This window comes from Suricata suricatta, chromosome 3 (assembly GCF_006229205.1).
Source record: "Suricata suricatta isolate VVHF042 chromosome 3, meerkat_22Aug2017_6uvM2_HiC, whole genome shotgun sequence".
Taxonomy (NCBI): Eukaryota; Metazoa; Chordata; class Mammalia; order Carnivora; family Herpestidae; genus Suricata; species Suricata suricatta.
The window spans coordinates 69804595-69820291 of NC_043702.1; the positions used below are offsets into that span (position 1 = coordinate 69804595).

Sequence of the window (15697 nt, forward strand, 5' to 3'; positions counted from 1 at the left end):
CTGTTACAATAAAAGTCAATGATCTGTTATAAGCTTCAAATGGACTTTAGCCATACACGATTTCTTAACATCATGCACCGGGTGATTTGGAAAATACTGGTTTTGCAGATCTTGCACGTGATGACACGTTTATTATACAATACTAAAATACCACATTCATTAATAACACATCTCAAATGAAAAGTCCTGAAAAGCCATCAAGCTCAATGTGACAGATGCAAATCCCAAAAACCTAATTTTTCACTTGAAAGGTCAAATTTTATCATTGGTAACTCATTCCTGTCAGTTTTCTTTTTTAATTGAAATGACGTGCTCATTTTGTTCCCTTTTATGAAAATGTGTGCCAAATACTCAATTCTAAGTAATCTTAGTTTGCCAGTCATTCTTTCAAGTAAAAATGCTGTTCCATTAAAAAAAATTGGCTAGGTCAGTTTGCAATTCAAACAGTCACACAAGTGGTTTTCTTTGAGGCAACGTCATACTGGAGCATGCAGCAGACTTGCTTTATGGGGACTTCTCATTTTATGACACAATCTATTAAAAAGATCAGTCAAGGTCAAGATTTAGTAACATTTTCATTTTCAGTGCTTTGTCAGGGATGTTGCCCAATGAGTTATTATTTTTAGTACTAATGCATGGTGGTGAAAAATACCACTCCTGGCTCTAGTACAGAAGGTACCCCTACCTCAACGTGTACTAAGACATCAGAAGTCTTACCAACAACTGCTTTCGCACCATCAGTGCACATGTCAATGCAAGAGAGATGGAATTATCTTCCTAATATTATGAAAAGAGTTTTGACCTCACAGACTCCTGTAAGGGTCTTGGGGATGCCGCTAAGTCCACAACCCATACTTTGAGAACCTTTACTTTAACTCTTCAATTGTACTAAATTCTCCCATTCCTTTAAAATCAGTAAAAAACTATTGTGTATATACCTCTCTCATCTTCTCTACTTGCTCAAAGCCGTGGGGTAAAAAGGGGATGGTCTATCCTCACCAATTGCATTTCCCTTTCATCTACCTACAACTTAAATCTATTCGCCTTCACAAGCCTCCCAAAATAGCCCTGTAAGGCACAGTTATTTTTTTCTTTAGAAATGGCCAATCTCCTCTTTTGATTTTCCTATAATTTTGACCTTGCAAATACTCTGTCCTCCAAGGAGGAAAGTGGCAACTGTCGTAAAAGACACCGAGAGAGGAAATCCATAGTTTCCAGAATTACTGTGTGGTCATGAGGGTTCTTATCCTACCCTTTTGCTGGTGCTTATTCCACCTAATTCACACCTTATGAATAAAATATCAAAGTTTCTCAGTCCTCTTCTCTCAACAACCTTTTCCCTAGTCTGACATAACTTGTTTCATTATTTTCCTTCTAAACAAAAGGATGCCCAGCTCATACCCAGAACTTTTTGAGACCCAGTTTGAGTTTCCAATTGTTCAGTGAGCACTGGCACCTAGATGTTCCACTGGCATCTCAAACTCAATGCCCCTGAAACTGAACACTAACCAAAATGGATGGTCCCCTTTCTTTCAGTGCCATCTTAATATCACCTCAAAGCTTCGAAGTCATCATCTTTGTGTCTTCAGCTCCCAGGTCCATGCTATTTCTCAAGAATCTTCCCATTCATCATGTCTTCTTTCTTGATCCTGTTCTAATTTGAGATCTTACTCTGTATTACCTAACTACTGAAATCTCTTCCTAACCATCTCCTTGACCCTCCTCTCTTTTGTGCCCCACTGCACTCTATACTTTGTTGCTAGGTAAATCTTAAAGCAATCAAGTCCCTTCCAGCTCAGCTCCTCCACCAGCACCCAACACCAGTTGGGATTAGTCAACACTACTTCCCTCTCCTATTACAGTCATTTGGCAAATACAGGTCTTTAATCCTCAACCAGACTCTAAGGCTCCATAAAGAAAGAACCTATGCTTGATAACCCATCTCAAATAGCATCCAACATAGTGCTTTTCACAGTATTGGAATTTAATTAATGTTTATTTAAGGAAATAAAGAACGAATGGATATTCTACCTCTAGGCTCTCTTCCATAGGACACATACAAGGCACATCTTCTTTCTGTGCTTTCATCTAACTAAAACCTCATTCAACTATTGGTCAAATGACCTACCACTATTCTTAGAAGCTGAAAATTAAATTAGCAGGAGCAAGGTTAACTCTTGGTAAAGGAAGGGGAATATGATCAGGAGGAAATATAGTTATGTCCTATTTCTTAAACTGAGTAGTAGGTAGAGAGGTGCCATGTTCTTTATAGCCTTTTCATTCTCTACATCTTTTTGACTGTCGGAAATAATCAAAAACATAAGGTATCAGTATTTAAACATATCTTAAAAAAAGAAGTCTTACTCCCCCCAAGACAGTATTGCATATAACTATTCTGCTGTTTCATACGTGTTCATTTTACTTCCTAACTATACTGCCAGAGGAGAAGTTTCATCATGTTTTAAGATTGATCTTTACCAAGCAATGACTCATTAGACTAAAATTTTCTCACCCCTCCCCATCAAAGCTTGCTCAAGGAGCTAATGACAGATGGAAGCAAATGTAAACGGATTATGGTTGCCCCTAATTCATAGAAACATAGCTGTGAATCCTATTATAATTTAATAATCCTCTCTTAATTTATCTGAGGTTTTTTTCCCGCTTAAGGCAAAGGTATTATCTTGTAGGTAAATGACATTCTCCCCCTAAAAAATATGTCAGTTTAGCAATAGGAAGCTTATTTGTGAAGAACATATTCTGTATGACACACACAGGTTATTAGAACCATTTGACAGGAAAAAGAGGATTGTATTCTGTTTGAGGAGCTCATTAAGTAACTCTTTTTCCCCAAAGTAGAAAATGCTGTTTTTCCAAAATATTTTAAAATATTAAATAAAGTATCTTTTTCTAAAGATGTTTCCAGGTGAATGTAAACCTTAAGAGATTCTTGATATATAATAAAAATACTCATCTGCCCATATCATATAACCCACTCTCCAGAGAGCTAAAATATGCAAATTCACATAAACATAATTACTTATAAATTAATGAACAATTTCAAAGTGCTCATTGGTTTTGTTTTACTTTGATTTAAATTTCAAACAGCTAAGAATCAAGAATTCATGGAGCTAAATCATAAAACAAGGCAGCTTAGTCTGGGAAGGGTATTTCAAATATTTAGGAGTAACCTGATATTTCATGAGCCTATGGGAAATTTGAAAAGCATTTCACAAAGAACCATTTTCAATAGTTTGTTAGTCTGCTAAATACTGAACTGTTGTTATTAACAGCATCCAGAAAGGCATCTTAAGAGATTTTTTTAAAATGCCCAAAGAAAATACAAATAGTGTAAGACCAAATTTTGAATTAAAATTTAAGTGATGATGTTTGATATTAAACCCTAGAAATTAGGGTTTGTCTACCACACATCAGTACATGTTTGGGTTAATACCCAAACTCAATTAGTTTTAGTTTGCTCAAGCCTCTCCTTTAGGTTCACCAACCTGGACATAAAATTTACACTTTAATATGGCAGACTTAATTAACCCTACTGAAATGTAAAGGGTTCCATAGGGATTACAAAACACACCATCCTTTACTAATTGCCAAGCTAAATTGTGTTAAGCGACCACTTACTCAGAACCAACAGCTAACTGCTGGGGCTTCCACCAACATCATGGCTATCCACACAAGGCTTACAAACATGAACTTTACCTCTTTCTCTTTTCCTGGACACTTAAAAAAGAGAAAATGTACCCTATCTGTAGACAAAACTTCTGGTCCGTGTTCACAGCCCCTTAGTATATCATAATTTCAGTTCCCTGAGAGACTGACAATGCTGAATCTGAGAGCTAGGGTCTCACCAGTGAGTGTACATGCAAAGTGCAGGCTATGACAGCAACATCAATCTTTACACTTGAAGTAGTTCAATGCTGGCAACCAAGCATGAGAATACCTCCTCCCTTCAAGAAAGACAGCCAATTCCTCCTCGGACAAGAGGAGAAAAGTTGACAATGAGAGCTATTTATAATCTTCTTTTCTTTGCCCAATACAATTCCTAAATTTCTCCTCCATTCTTATCCCAGAAAAAGTCCTAAACTCTCCACAGGACCTCCACAATATTCCCCACCAGAGAGAGAAGGGTAACATCATGGCCATGTTTGGCCAGCCAAAACACCAAGGGCATAAATGACCAGAATTTCAAAGGCTTTGGAGGGTGGCAATGAGGGTAACGGCTGGCTTATTCTAAAATGGGCAAAGAGCCCATTCTAAAATGGGCAAACAGCTTGGCAAATCTGATTATTGATATTCAGAGGATCAGGCTTTCATTTTCCTTTCAACCCTCAGAACATAAATGACAGAACAGATCTAAAAGTGGACACTCTGCACATATGAATTCACCACCCAGAGGGTCCTCATGTCTGTAAGATGGCCATTCTAAGCACACACCACTGGGGACTCTCCCCTCTTACTCACCTGGCACCCTGTCCCTCCTCAGCACCAATCTTAGTGTAAACCTCTTACCCAAACCAAACAGCTAGATACCTGGACAGAAGGGAAAGGGTAAAATCTCTCATGGGCAACAGTACCTCTTCCCTGCCCAGAATGTCCAGTTCCTGGCCCCATCTTATCTCCCACCCATCCCAACATCCTCTTGCTTATTTTTATCTTCTGCCAATTCCTCCTCTTAGTTCCTATTTAGGCTTATTTTCACCACTACCCTACTCCATTTTCCTATCACTTCCTACTCTATACCACTTCACACTATATATCAGGATAAACACAAAATGCACACACAGCAGTTACAACATCAAGGAGCTGTAGCCCTGACTACTCACAATGGGGGCAAGGAAAATGCCAGGTGTTCCACAGTTGAAATACGGGAGAGTTTTCTCTTTCAGCATTACTACATAAACTAGTATCTATATTGAAGATAGAATGGATTTTCTCCACATGGGCTAGGCTTCCCAACCACAAGTTTCTACAGGAAAATGAGATACAAGTTCAAACATTTCAAATTAAAGGCCAGAGTTGTGAGTTGGGGAGCCTCTGACATCCCAGAAAGGAACAAACAGATAAATTCCCAAATCGACTGAAAAAATAGAGAACTACTAATATATTTATGAAACGCTATCATTTGTAATGTTTGTTGCACATATTTCCAGATTTAGGGAAAAGAAAGATATAAAATATCTTTACTAAAAATTTCAGCTAATTTGGATTTTTTTTTGGCTCTTACTTCAAAATTCCCTAAAGAAAAACTTTAGATGTTAAAAAAAAAAAAAAGCTTTCAAAAGCTATCCAATGCTTTTAAGAAAGCTAGTTATCAGAAACTTGTCCAGTCAACGTATCAGCTTTTCACCCAAAGCCTGCTGAATACTCTAAAATAATGGAGTACCAAAAACCAAAAAAACAAAAACAGAGTGCTGGAAGCAGTCTCCTGGCTGACTTTCCTTATCCCCTCATGGTGGAGAGGTCAAAGCTGAGAGGAAAGAAGACTCAACCCTTAAACAAGGCATATGCACCCACTCAACTATCCTATACCGTATATAGAATTCCAAGAATTTACATTAGCTAAACAAGATCTCTGTAACTGCCCGAGGCGGGGGAAATCTCCCAAATACATTCAGTTTGGCAAAGCTTCCTCCCACAAGAGGCATTCAAGATTCACTAAAAAATGGAGTGTCATTATGTAAAATCTTTGGGGCGGGGGTAATTATTGAAAACATATTCTTACCATTCTCATTGGGCTCTGCTGCCTTGGACACTTCTTTGAACGGTATTATAACTGCATCTCCAGGCACTCTGGGGCTTTCCACATACTTGGGCTTCCTGACGGGACCTGCAGTGAAAAAGATCTGAGTGTGGCTAATTTTTTCCAGACGCAAACAAAGCTTCAGAATGTACAGTGTGTGTCCTCACTAGGACCCAAATATGCCTAAAGGAAGAGCCAGCCCCTTCTCCTCCCTTGAATACACACACGGTCATTTTAGTACAGACACGGGAATGTCCAGTCTGAACTGCCAAAGAAGAAACGGATAAGCTCAGTTTTGAGAATGTAAACTCTGACAAAAACAAAAGCCGCTCCTTTGCTGTAAAGCATCTACAGCTGTCTTTGGTGTACATCAAGTAAGTGATTTTGACATGTTCAAACCTGGACAGCTTTTGGCAAAGAGTTTTTTATTTGGAATCTGTCTCTAACTGGGACAAAGAGGATTGAGTTGCTTGGTATCTACAAAGTCAGGAGGCAAGGATTACAAACACCCAGCCTGTAAGATCAACACACTCTGAGCGACCACAGAGAGCAGGCATTTTATCAGACTGGTGACGCACGGCAATTGTGTGAGGCACAGACGGCAATGGCTTTCTTGGCACATGACAGAGCCACCTTCAGAAAAGCACAGCAGCCAGGGCAGCAGGCGACTCCAGGACACAAGAGAGCTCACGAGTCCAATCTCTTACCTCCTCCTCAACCTCAATTTATCATCAGAAACTCTGGAATTCTTAGTAAGACTGAACAGATTCTTCATGCACCATTGGTGGTGGCAATATACAGGTGCAGCCACTTTGGAGAACAGTTTGGTAGTTCCTCAAAAGGTTAAAAACAGTTATTTTATGACCCAGCAATTCTACCTCTATGTTCACATCACGTCCACACAGAAGTTTGTATACTTCTGTGCGGAGTAGCATTATCAATAGCCAAGTGTCCATCAATATTAATAAAACAGGATATCCCATACAGTGGAATCTTACCAAGCAATAAAAAGGAATGGAGTACCGACCAATGCTACAGCATGAAACACTATGCTATAAATGAAGGAAGCCAGTCCCCCATAGTTCACATATTGCATGAGTCCACTCATGCAGAATTATCCAAAATAGGTAAATTTATTTATTTTTTTAAACTTCTTTTAAGTCTACGTATTCATTTTTAGAGAGAGAGAAAGACAGTGGAGAAGGGGCAGAAAGAGAGGTGGACAGAGGATCTGAAGCAGGCTCTGTGCTGACAGCAGAAGGCTGACATGGAGTTCGAACTCACAAACAACAAGACCACGACCTGAGCTGAAGTTGGATGCTTAACTGCCTGAGCCACCCAGGCGCTCCCCCCCAAATAGATAAATTATAGAAACCAAGTATGAATGGTTGCCAGGGGCTGGGGCATATGCAGGCTTGTGGGGGTAATGGCTAAGGCGTATCAGACTTCTTTCCAGAGTGATACAAATGTCTTAAAATTAGTGGTGATGGTTCCATGACCTTGGAAATATACTAAAAACTTCTATAGGGCACACTTTGAGTGAATAGTATATGTGAATTATATTTAAATAAAGCAACTTAAAAAAAAAAGACTGCCTATTCTATTCCTTTCAAACATCATATTACATTACATTTGTTCCAATATTATCCATGTGACTCTCATTTTACGTGGTTGCCTTAACATGTGCTTTTAACAAGGCAACAGAGTCAGGGACCATTTCACACCAAGCAGGGACAGGTTGGTGGAAAGAGTGGCAGACAGGGGTCCACAGCCCTGCCTCCTGCTCAGCCCTAAGCCATAGCCCTGATTCTTGGGTCTCATCTCGGTCACGGCACACTGAAGCAGGCATATCCTGAGCACCCTTCTGGGTCAAACATCTTAGGAGTCTGAGGAGTTCCGGTTGGAATGTGGTTTATAGTGAGAGATGCTGCCATCTAAAGGCTTACTGCAAAAGCATCTACATCAGAATAAAAATAATCCAATTCCCCCTACCGCCTACAATGCGCTACAGATTAGAATAGGCTACATTATCAAAGAAGCTCATGGTACTTGACAAATAGGGCTATTATTTCAAACTTTAGAAACCATGGTTTTTAAATGGCTAACACAGCATTTAATCACATGGCTATCTCCATAATTTATGTAACCCTGTCAGAAAGGGGATTTTTCAAAGGTTAAAATGGAATGGTTATGGGGGAAGAGGGAGGACCTGTTCACAATATGAATGAAAGACATAGGCTATACAACAGAATACAAAGCATCATTCAGATTTTATCTAAACATACACATATCTGTACACAAATATGCATGGAGAGAAGACTGGAGGGGGAGGGGAGGGAGGGGATACTAAAGTATTTGCTATAGAGGAGCCAGAAACTAGAAAAAAAGGCCTTAACAGGGCACAAAGAAATGGAACCAGGACAAACATGAGAACCTTGCTAAACGTTTGGTTCCTGACGTATTATCTATAGTAAAAGAGATTGCAGGCATCTCTTCCCCCATCATCTGCCCTAATAAAGGGAAGTAAAGCCCTTTATTATTATTGTCCAAGGATTCAAATTGCCTGAACCAACACGCCATCACTCAAGAGACACCTATAAATTTCTGCTCACCTGAACTCTTCAGGATATAGTAACAGCAAATCTAATCAGCAGATCTATTTCTAGGCTCCAATCTAGCTACTCCACATTTCCTTCAGAAATATTCTCTAATAGTAGTAAGTACTCTCCTAAAATGTGGGCTATTTCACATGGATGTACAATGGTTTTTCTGAATGATTGGAACACCAAACCCAAGGTAACCCCAAAACATCACCCAGAGCCTTTAGAAAGCATCCACGCTCATCCTTTCAGTGGTCTAGGACTGTGTTTTGTTCAGAGGCCTACTGCTAATGATAAGAAATGCTCAACATTGAGGAGGGAGGTATTAAGAGATGAACTTCTGGAATTGGGCAGACCTAGATTCAAACATGGTCCCTAGTCTCCCCAACTCTGTCCTCAGTAATATCCCAGATGAGATATTACCTGTGAAACAGGTAAGCCTCCTGCTCCTAGGAAACATCCATGAGAGCAGAGACCAGGTAGAATTGGTTCCCAGGATTAGCACAGTGCCTGGCACAGTAAACAGGGATGCTAGATAGGAAAGGAGACATAGAATATAACAAAATAAATAAAATGTGTATTTGGTAGTCACACAAGGCTAGTGCTAATATACATTAATTCATTCAATGGTGATAACTTTGGGAGAAAAGCACTACTCCCATTTTTAGGTCAGGAAACTGAAGCTTAAATCAGTTAAAAAAAGTTGCTCATGGCCCACACATGGCAAAAGAGGAATTCGAATAGTTCTGTGGTCCATGCAGGTTTAAAGCCCATGTACTCAACCATCACTCAGTACTTCTAAAAGTGGGAAACCCAGATAAAACACACAGTCCTTGAAAAGGCCAGAGCAGTGGAAACTTCCACCATCACCTGGTCATCCATGGACCTTAGCAGAGTCAACAAGTATTTTATTCAGACTTATTTGCTTCTGATCACCCTTTTAACTAGGAGTTGAATATTATAAAATGAATACAAGCTTACTTGAGATAGTGCAGATCTTGCAATAAAGTAAATCAAATTGATCTTTTTGTTTCTTAGTCCATATGAAATTATGGATACACTGTAGTCTGTGAAGTGTACAATAGCATTATGTCTAAAAAACAATGTACATTCCTTAATTAAGAATTACTTTATTGGGGTGGCTGGGTAGCTCAGTCTGAAGCATCTTTGATTTCAGTTTAAGTCATAATCTAACACTTCATGAGATCCAGAGCCAAGTACTTGGGATTCTCTCTTTCTTTCTCTCTCTCCCTCTCCCCCCACCTTTCTGCCCCTCCCCTGCTTGCACACGTGCGCTCTCTCTCAAAATATTTCTTTTAAAGGAATTACTATATTGTTAACAATGCCAACTATCATCTGAGCTTTCAGTGAGTAGTAATCCTTTTGCTGTTGGAAGGTCTTGCCTTGATGTTGATGGCTGTGGACTGATCCCGGTGGTGGTTGCTGAAGGCTGGGTTGGCTGTGGCAATTTCTTAACATGAGACAAGAATGAAGTTTGCCACATCAATTGACTTTTTCATGAATGATTTCTCTGTAGCATGTGATGCTGTTTAACAGTATTTTACCCACAAAATTTCATTCATAATTAGAGTCAAACCTCTCAAATACTGCTACTTTATCAACTGTTTTTGTAATATTCCAAATCCTTTGTTGTCATTTCAACAATATTTACAATATCTTTATGGGGAGTAGAAACTGTTTATTCAATAAAGAAGCAACTCCTCATCCATTAAGGAGTTATCATGAGATTACAACAACTCAGTCCCATCTTCAGGCTCTACTTCTAATTCTAGTTCTCTTGCTGTTTCCACCACATCTACAGTTACTTCCTCTACTGAAGTCTTGAACCCTCAAAGTCATTGCTGAAGGTTGGAATTAGCCTCTTCCAAACTCCTATTAATGTTGACCTGTTGTCCTCTTCCCATGAATCACAAATATTCTTTTTTTTATGTGTTATTTATTTTTTGAGAAAGAGAGAGAGACAGGGCAAGCAGGAGAAGAACAGAGGGAGAGAGGGAGACACAGAATCTGAAGCAGACTCCAGGCAATGAGCTAGTGCTAAGCACAGAGCCCAATGCAGGGCTCGAACCCACGAACCGTGAGATCATGCCCTCAGCCGAAGCCAACACTTAACCGACTGAGCCACCCAGGTGCCCCGAATCACAAATATTCTTAATGACATCTATAATGGTGAATCCTTCCCAGAAGGTTTTCAATTTATTTTGCCCAGATCAATCATAGAAATCACTATCTGAGACAATGGTAGCCTTACAAAATGTATTTCTTAAATAAGACTTGAAAGTCAAAATTACTCCTTATTCCATGGGCTGCAAAACGAACAGGCATGAAAACAACAATAAGCCTGTTGTACATCTCCATCAGAACTCTTGAGTGATGAAGTGAATTGTAAATGAGTAGAAACATTTTGAAAGGAATCTTATTCTGAGCAGATCTCAACAGTGGGCTTAAAATATTCAGTAAACCAGTGCCAGGGTGACTCAGTCAGTTAAGTCTCTGACTTCAGCTCAGGTCATGATCTCAAGGTTTATGAGTTCAAGCCCCACATCGGGCTCTGTGCTGACAGCTCAGAACTTGGAGCCTGCTTTGGATTCTTTGTCTCCCTCTCTCTCTGACCCTCCCACTCTGTGCATGATCTCTCAAAAATAATAAACATTAAAAAAAGTTTTCAGTAAACCTTGTCATAAACAGGTGTGCTGTCATCCAGGTTTTGCTGTTTCATTCATAGAGCACAGGCAGAATACATTTAATATAATTCTTAAGGACCCTAGATTTTGCAGAATGATAAATGAGCATTGATTTCAACTTAAAGTCACCAACTGCATTAGCCCCTAACAAGAGTTACCCTGACCCCTTTGAAGCTTTAAAGCTAGGCTTTTACTTCTCTTCTCATAGTTATAAATGTCCTAGGTGAGATCTTCTTCCAATTGAAGGCTGTTTTGTCTACACTGAAAATACATTGTTTAGTGTAGCCACCTTCTTTATTTCTCTTAGACCTTCTGGATAACTTGCTGCAGCTTCTACATCAGCACCTGCTGCTTCATCTTGTACTGTTATGTTATAGAGATGGCTTCTTTCCTTAAACCTCATGAACCAACCTCTGCTAGCATCAAACTTTTCTTCTACAGCTTCCTTACCTCTCTAAGCCTTGACAGAATTGAAAAGAATTGGGGTCTTGCTCTGGATTAGCCTTTGGCTTAAGAAAATGTGGTTGATAGTTTGATTTTCTATCCAGATCATTAAAATATTCTCCATATCAGCAATAAGGATGTTTTTGCTTTCTTATCATTCATGTGTTCACTGGAGTAGCACTTTTAATTTTCTTCAAGAACTTTTCCTTTACATTCACAATTTGGGTAACTATTTGATGCAAAAGCTAGCTTTCTCAGTTTTTGATATGTCATCCTCACTAAGCTTAATCATTTCTAGCTTTAATTTAAAGTGAGAGACATGTGACTCTTCTTTTCACTTGAACACTTAGAAGGGATTGTAGGGTTAAATTAAGTGGCCTAATTTCAAAACTGTTATATTGATGGAACAGTCAGAACACACCCAACATTTATCAATTAAGTTTGCTGTTTTATTTGGGCATGGTTTGTGGCAACCCAAAACAATTACAATAGTTAACAAAGATCACTACCACAGATCATGATAAGACAGTAATGAAAAAGCTTGAAATATTGTGAGAATTACCAAAATGTGACAGAGACGTGAAATGAGCAAGTGCAGCTGGAAAAAAATGGTGCCGATAGAGTTGCTGGACACAGGGTTGCCACACACCTCCAATCTGCAAAATGCAACATCTCTGAAGTGCAATAAAATGAGGCATGCCTGTATAAACAACTGCTCTCCAACACAATCCTTTTATTTAAATTGCTTTCCACAAACAGCTGAACCTCAAATGCTATAAAACAAGAAAAATTTATAACTATAGAGGTTTTGTTCCTTCCTCCTCTCAACTGCTCATTAGAGAATCTTTGCACACTTTCCATTAAACATAGCAGATGAACACTCGTTTGCCTTTATTCCTTTTCAAAACATCATTAAAGTTGCAGTAAAGGGATGTCAGAAACCAATGCGGAAAGGAGAACACCACAGGCAAGAAACCAAACTTCTGAAAATGGGAAACCATTTGCCAAGGAGCAGTGAATTGAGAGGACTAGAAAAGGTTAGTGCTGGGGAAGGGGACAGGCAGGCTCAGCCTCAGGGACATGAGGCACCTCGAAGGCTAGGGCATAGATGGGGCCACACAAGATCAGGTCTTGAGACTCAACTGAAGGGAGAATTAGACCCTCAGAATCAGGAAGCATTCTCTCTCTCATTCTGGAGGCTAAGGTTTTCCTCTGGAAAGGCTGAATGCCAAGACCATAGAGACTCAAGAGCTAAACTCTTTTTTTTTTTAATAATTTTTTAAATGTTTTATTTATTTTTGATACAGAGAGAGAGCATGAGAGGGGGAGGGTCAGAGAGAGGAGGAGAGACAGAACCGGAAGCAGCTCCAGGCTCTGAGCTAGCGGTCAGCACAGAGCCCGACGCGGGGCTCGAACCCACGAACGTGAGATCTGACCTGAGCTGAAGTCGGAGGCTTAACCAACTGAGCCACCCAGGCGCCCCTCAAGAGTTAAACTCTTAAGTGCTAAAGTAAAAAACTTGGATTAAGAAGATTGGTGGACCCAAGATGCACCCCTGCATTCAGCCATGAGAACACAGGCAGTGAGCACTCACACCATGATAGAAAGGCATTAGAGGATTCTTCTCTGGGGAAAGTTACTAAGAGAAAAGACCTGTATGTAACCAACTGGGGACAACCCCTGAAAGAAATGATAGATCCCTGAGGCTTCTGGGTGACTCAGTTGGTTAAGCCTCCAACTTTGGATCAGGTCACGATCTCACAGTTCATAGGTTTGAGCCCCGTGTCAGGCTCTGTGCTGACAGCTGAGCCTGTAGACTGCTTTCAATTCTGTGTGTGTGTCTCTCTCTGCCCCTCCCGTTTGTGTGCTCTCTCTCTCTCTGTCTCGCTCTGTCTCAAAAATAAACATTTTTTAAAAATAAAAAAGAAATGGTAGATCCCTGACCAATTACGTATGACAAAGCCTGTCCTTGACACCTCAACAACTACCTAGTACTTTCAATCAGCATCTTTGCTCCCCATATACAAACTAGGGTCAGATGGTCAAGGAAAGGCCCTGAAAGACAGCAACTGAAACAAGAAAAGAACTCTGAGGAATCAGATAAAACAGAAGAAACACCCTCCAGAATGACAAGAGTTATTGTTTCCACCACCCAAAGGGCTACCATGACAAGGTGTACCGAGGGTCCATGTGGTGGGCACCTGAGTAGAATGACTGAAGGATGAGGAGAAGTGAAGCCACCCCAGTAGGAGCTATGTGATCACCAGGCACCCATCTTACACCTAAACTGCTGTCTATTAAACCACGGTGACACTGATTTCTATGCCACTGAAACAAAAAACTCCCCCAAAATGAAGTGGCCATATATTCCTTATCAACAGACCCAAAGTGAAAATCCCATCTCCCTACTTCCCTCTTTTTCAAGTGATATTACAGCCCAGCTGCTTTCTACACACAGCTTTTAAAAAATATTTTTATGTTTATTTATTTTTGGGAGAGAGAGCAAGAGCAAGTGCGAGCGAGTGACCAAGCAGGGCAAGGACAAAGAGGAAGGGACAGAGGATCCATAGCAGGCTCTGTGCTGACAGCAAAACTCGAATTCACAATGATGAGATCATGACCTGAGCTGAAGCCGGACACTCAAGTGACTGAGCATCCAGGTACCCCCACATACAGATTTTTGTTTAAAATAAAATGCTCAATGTTCCCAAACATAACTACCTTAATGTAATCTCCCTTGCCCTTCACTATCAAGTTAATCTCTGCAAATTAGCAAGAATATAATGCTACATAATAATTATGCAGAAAGCAGGGAGCCTGGTGGCTCAGTCAGTTAAGCGGCCAACTTCAGCTCAGGTCATGATCTCACAGTTTGTGAGTTTGAGCCCCGTGTTGGGCTCTGTGCTGACAGCTCAGAGCCTGGAACCTGCTTCAGATTCTCTCCTCTCTCTGCCCCTCCACTGCTCATTCTCTCTCTCAAAAATAAATAAACACTAAAAAAAAATTATGTAGAAAGCATGGTACTTTGGATACTATGTTTTAAGGCAAGAGTTCCTTAGAAATGATATGACACAAGATTGTCAGGTATTAGCTTGACAATCAGGTAGGGGGTGCCTGGCCGGCTCAATTGATACAGAATGTGACTCTTGATCTTGGGGTTGTAAATTCGAGTCCCACATTGGGTGTAGAGATTACTTAAAAAAAAAAAAAAAAACGTAGGAGGGGCGCCTGGGTGGCTCAGTTGGTTAAGTATTCAACTCTTGATTTTTGTTCTGGTCATGATCTCACGGACAGTCCATGAGATCAAGCCCCATGTCAGGGGCTCTGTGCTGACAGTGTGAATCCTGCATGGAATTCTCTCTCTCTCTCTCTCTCTCTCTCTCTCTCTCTCTCTCTCTCCTCTCTCTTTATGCCCCTACCCACTCACCCTCTCTCTTTCCCTCTCAAAATAAATAAATGAACTTTTTTTTTTTTTTAATGAAGACTTTCACATACTTACTAGGTATGGCTGAGACCATGGTCATACTTTAGGAGTAAGGATATCAAGTAGGAAAGCACAGGCCACTACAGGCAGGGCCCCTAAGGAAGACCACCTTCTTTCCTCAGGTCTAAGCAGGGTCTAGGGCTGTGGTTGGGATAAAACAACAGTTTACAAGGTTTTAGATGTGTAGGGAATGTTGTGAATCATAAATGGGGATGGTTCTCAATTATAACTCATTTCATAACAACTCTGGATCCTTTACCTCATCCAGATTCCCCAGCCCCGTCCCCACTGTCTACTATGTGACACAAGGGAAAGGTCCTCAGCTTTGAAGATCAGGGTGCTTATGACAAAGAGACACAGACTGCGCCTTGAAGAGGTTAAACAGGCACCAAGCACTCAGCTTGCACAAGAAGGGCTCCTGCCAGCCCCTTTCCCGGTCCAAAAGGACCTGGGTCAGTCTGGGAGGGGGGTCGGCAGCCCACCCTTAACCACTTTGGTCTCCAGCCTCAGGGGCAGGCATTCTCCCCGTTCAGTCCTCTGCCCTATAGAAATCTCCAAATGTGCTTTTCCCAGCGGCCAGTTTTCCTACTCTTTTTGACATTTTAATCACATAGCTGACTACTCTGCTGCTTAGAAACTGCCATATAAGGAATATTTTAAAACAGGGATGGCAGAAATAAACTAAACTGGGCTTTATCTCCAGGCAGTG

The 15697-nt window shown here is 40.5% G+C and overlaps 1 protein-coding gene across 6 annotated transcripts in view; it reads right to left on the reverse strand.

Annotated features, from left to right (window-relative positions):
• TANC1 (tetratricopeptide repeat, ankyrin repeat and coiled-coil containing 1) overlaps window positions 1-15697 on the reverse strand; it is a 238930-nt gene that overhangs the window by 83273 nt on the left and 139960 nt on the right. For all 6 annotated transcript variants that reach the window (XM_029934532.1, XM_029934530.1, XM_029934527.1 and 3 more), the window contains exon 4: window positions 5738-5842. In XM_029934532.1, the coding sequence (XP_029790392.1) occupies window positions 5738-5842 (105 nt within the window). The remainder of the gene's footprint in view (window positions 1-5737; window positions 5843-15697) is intronic.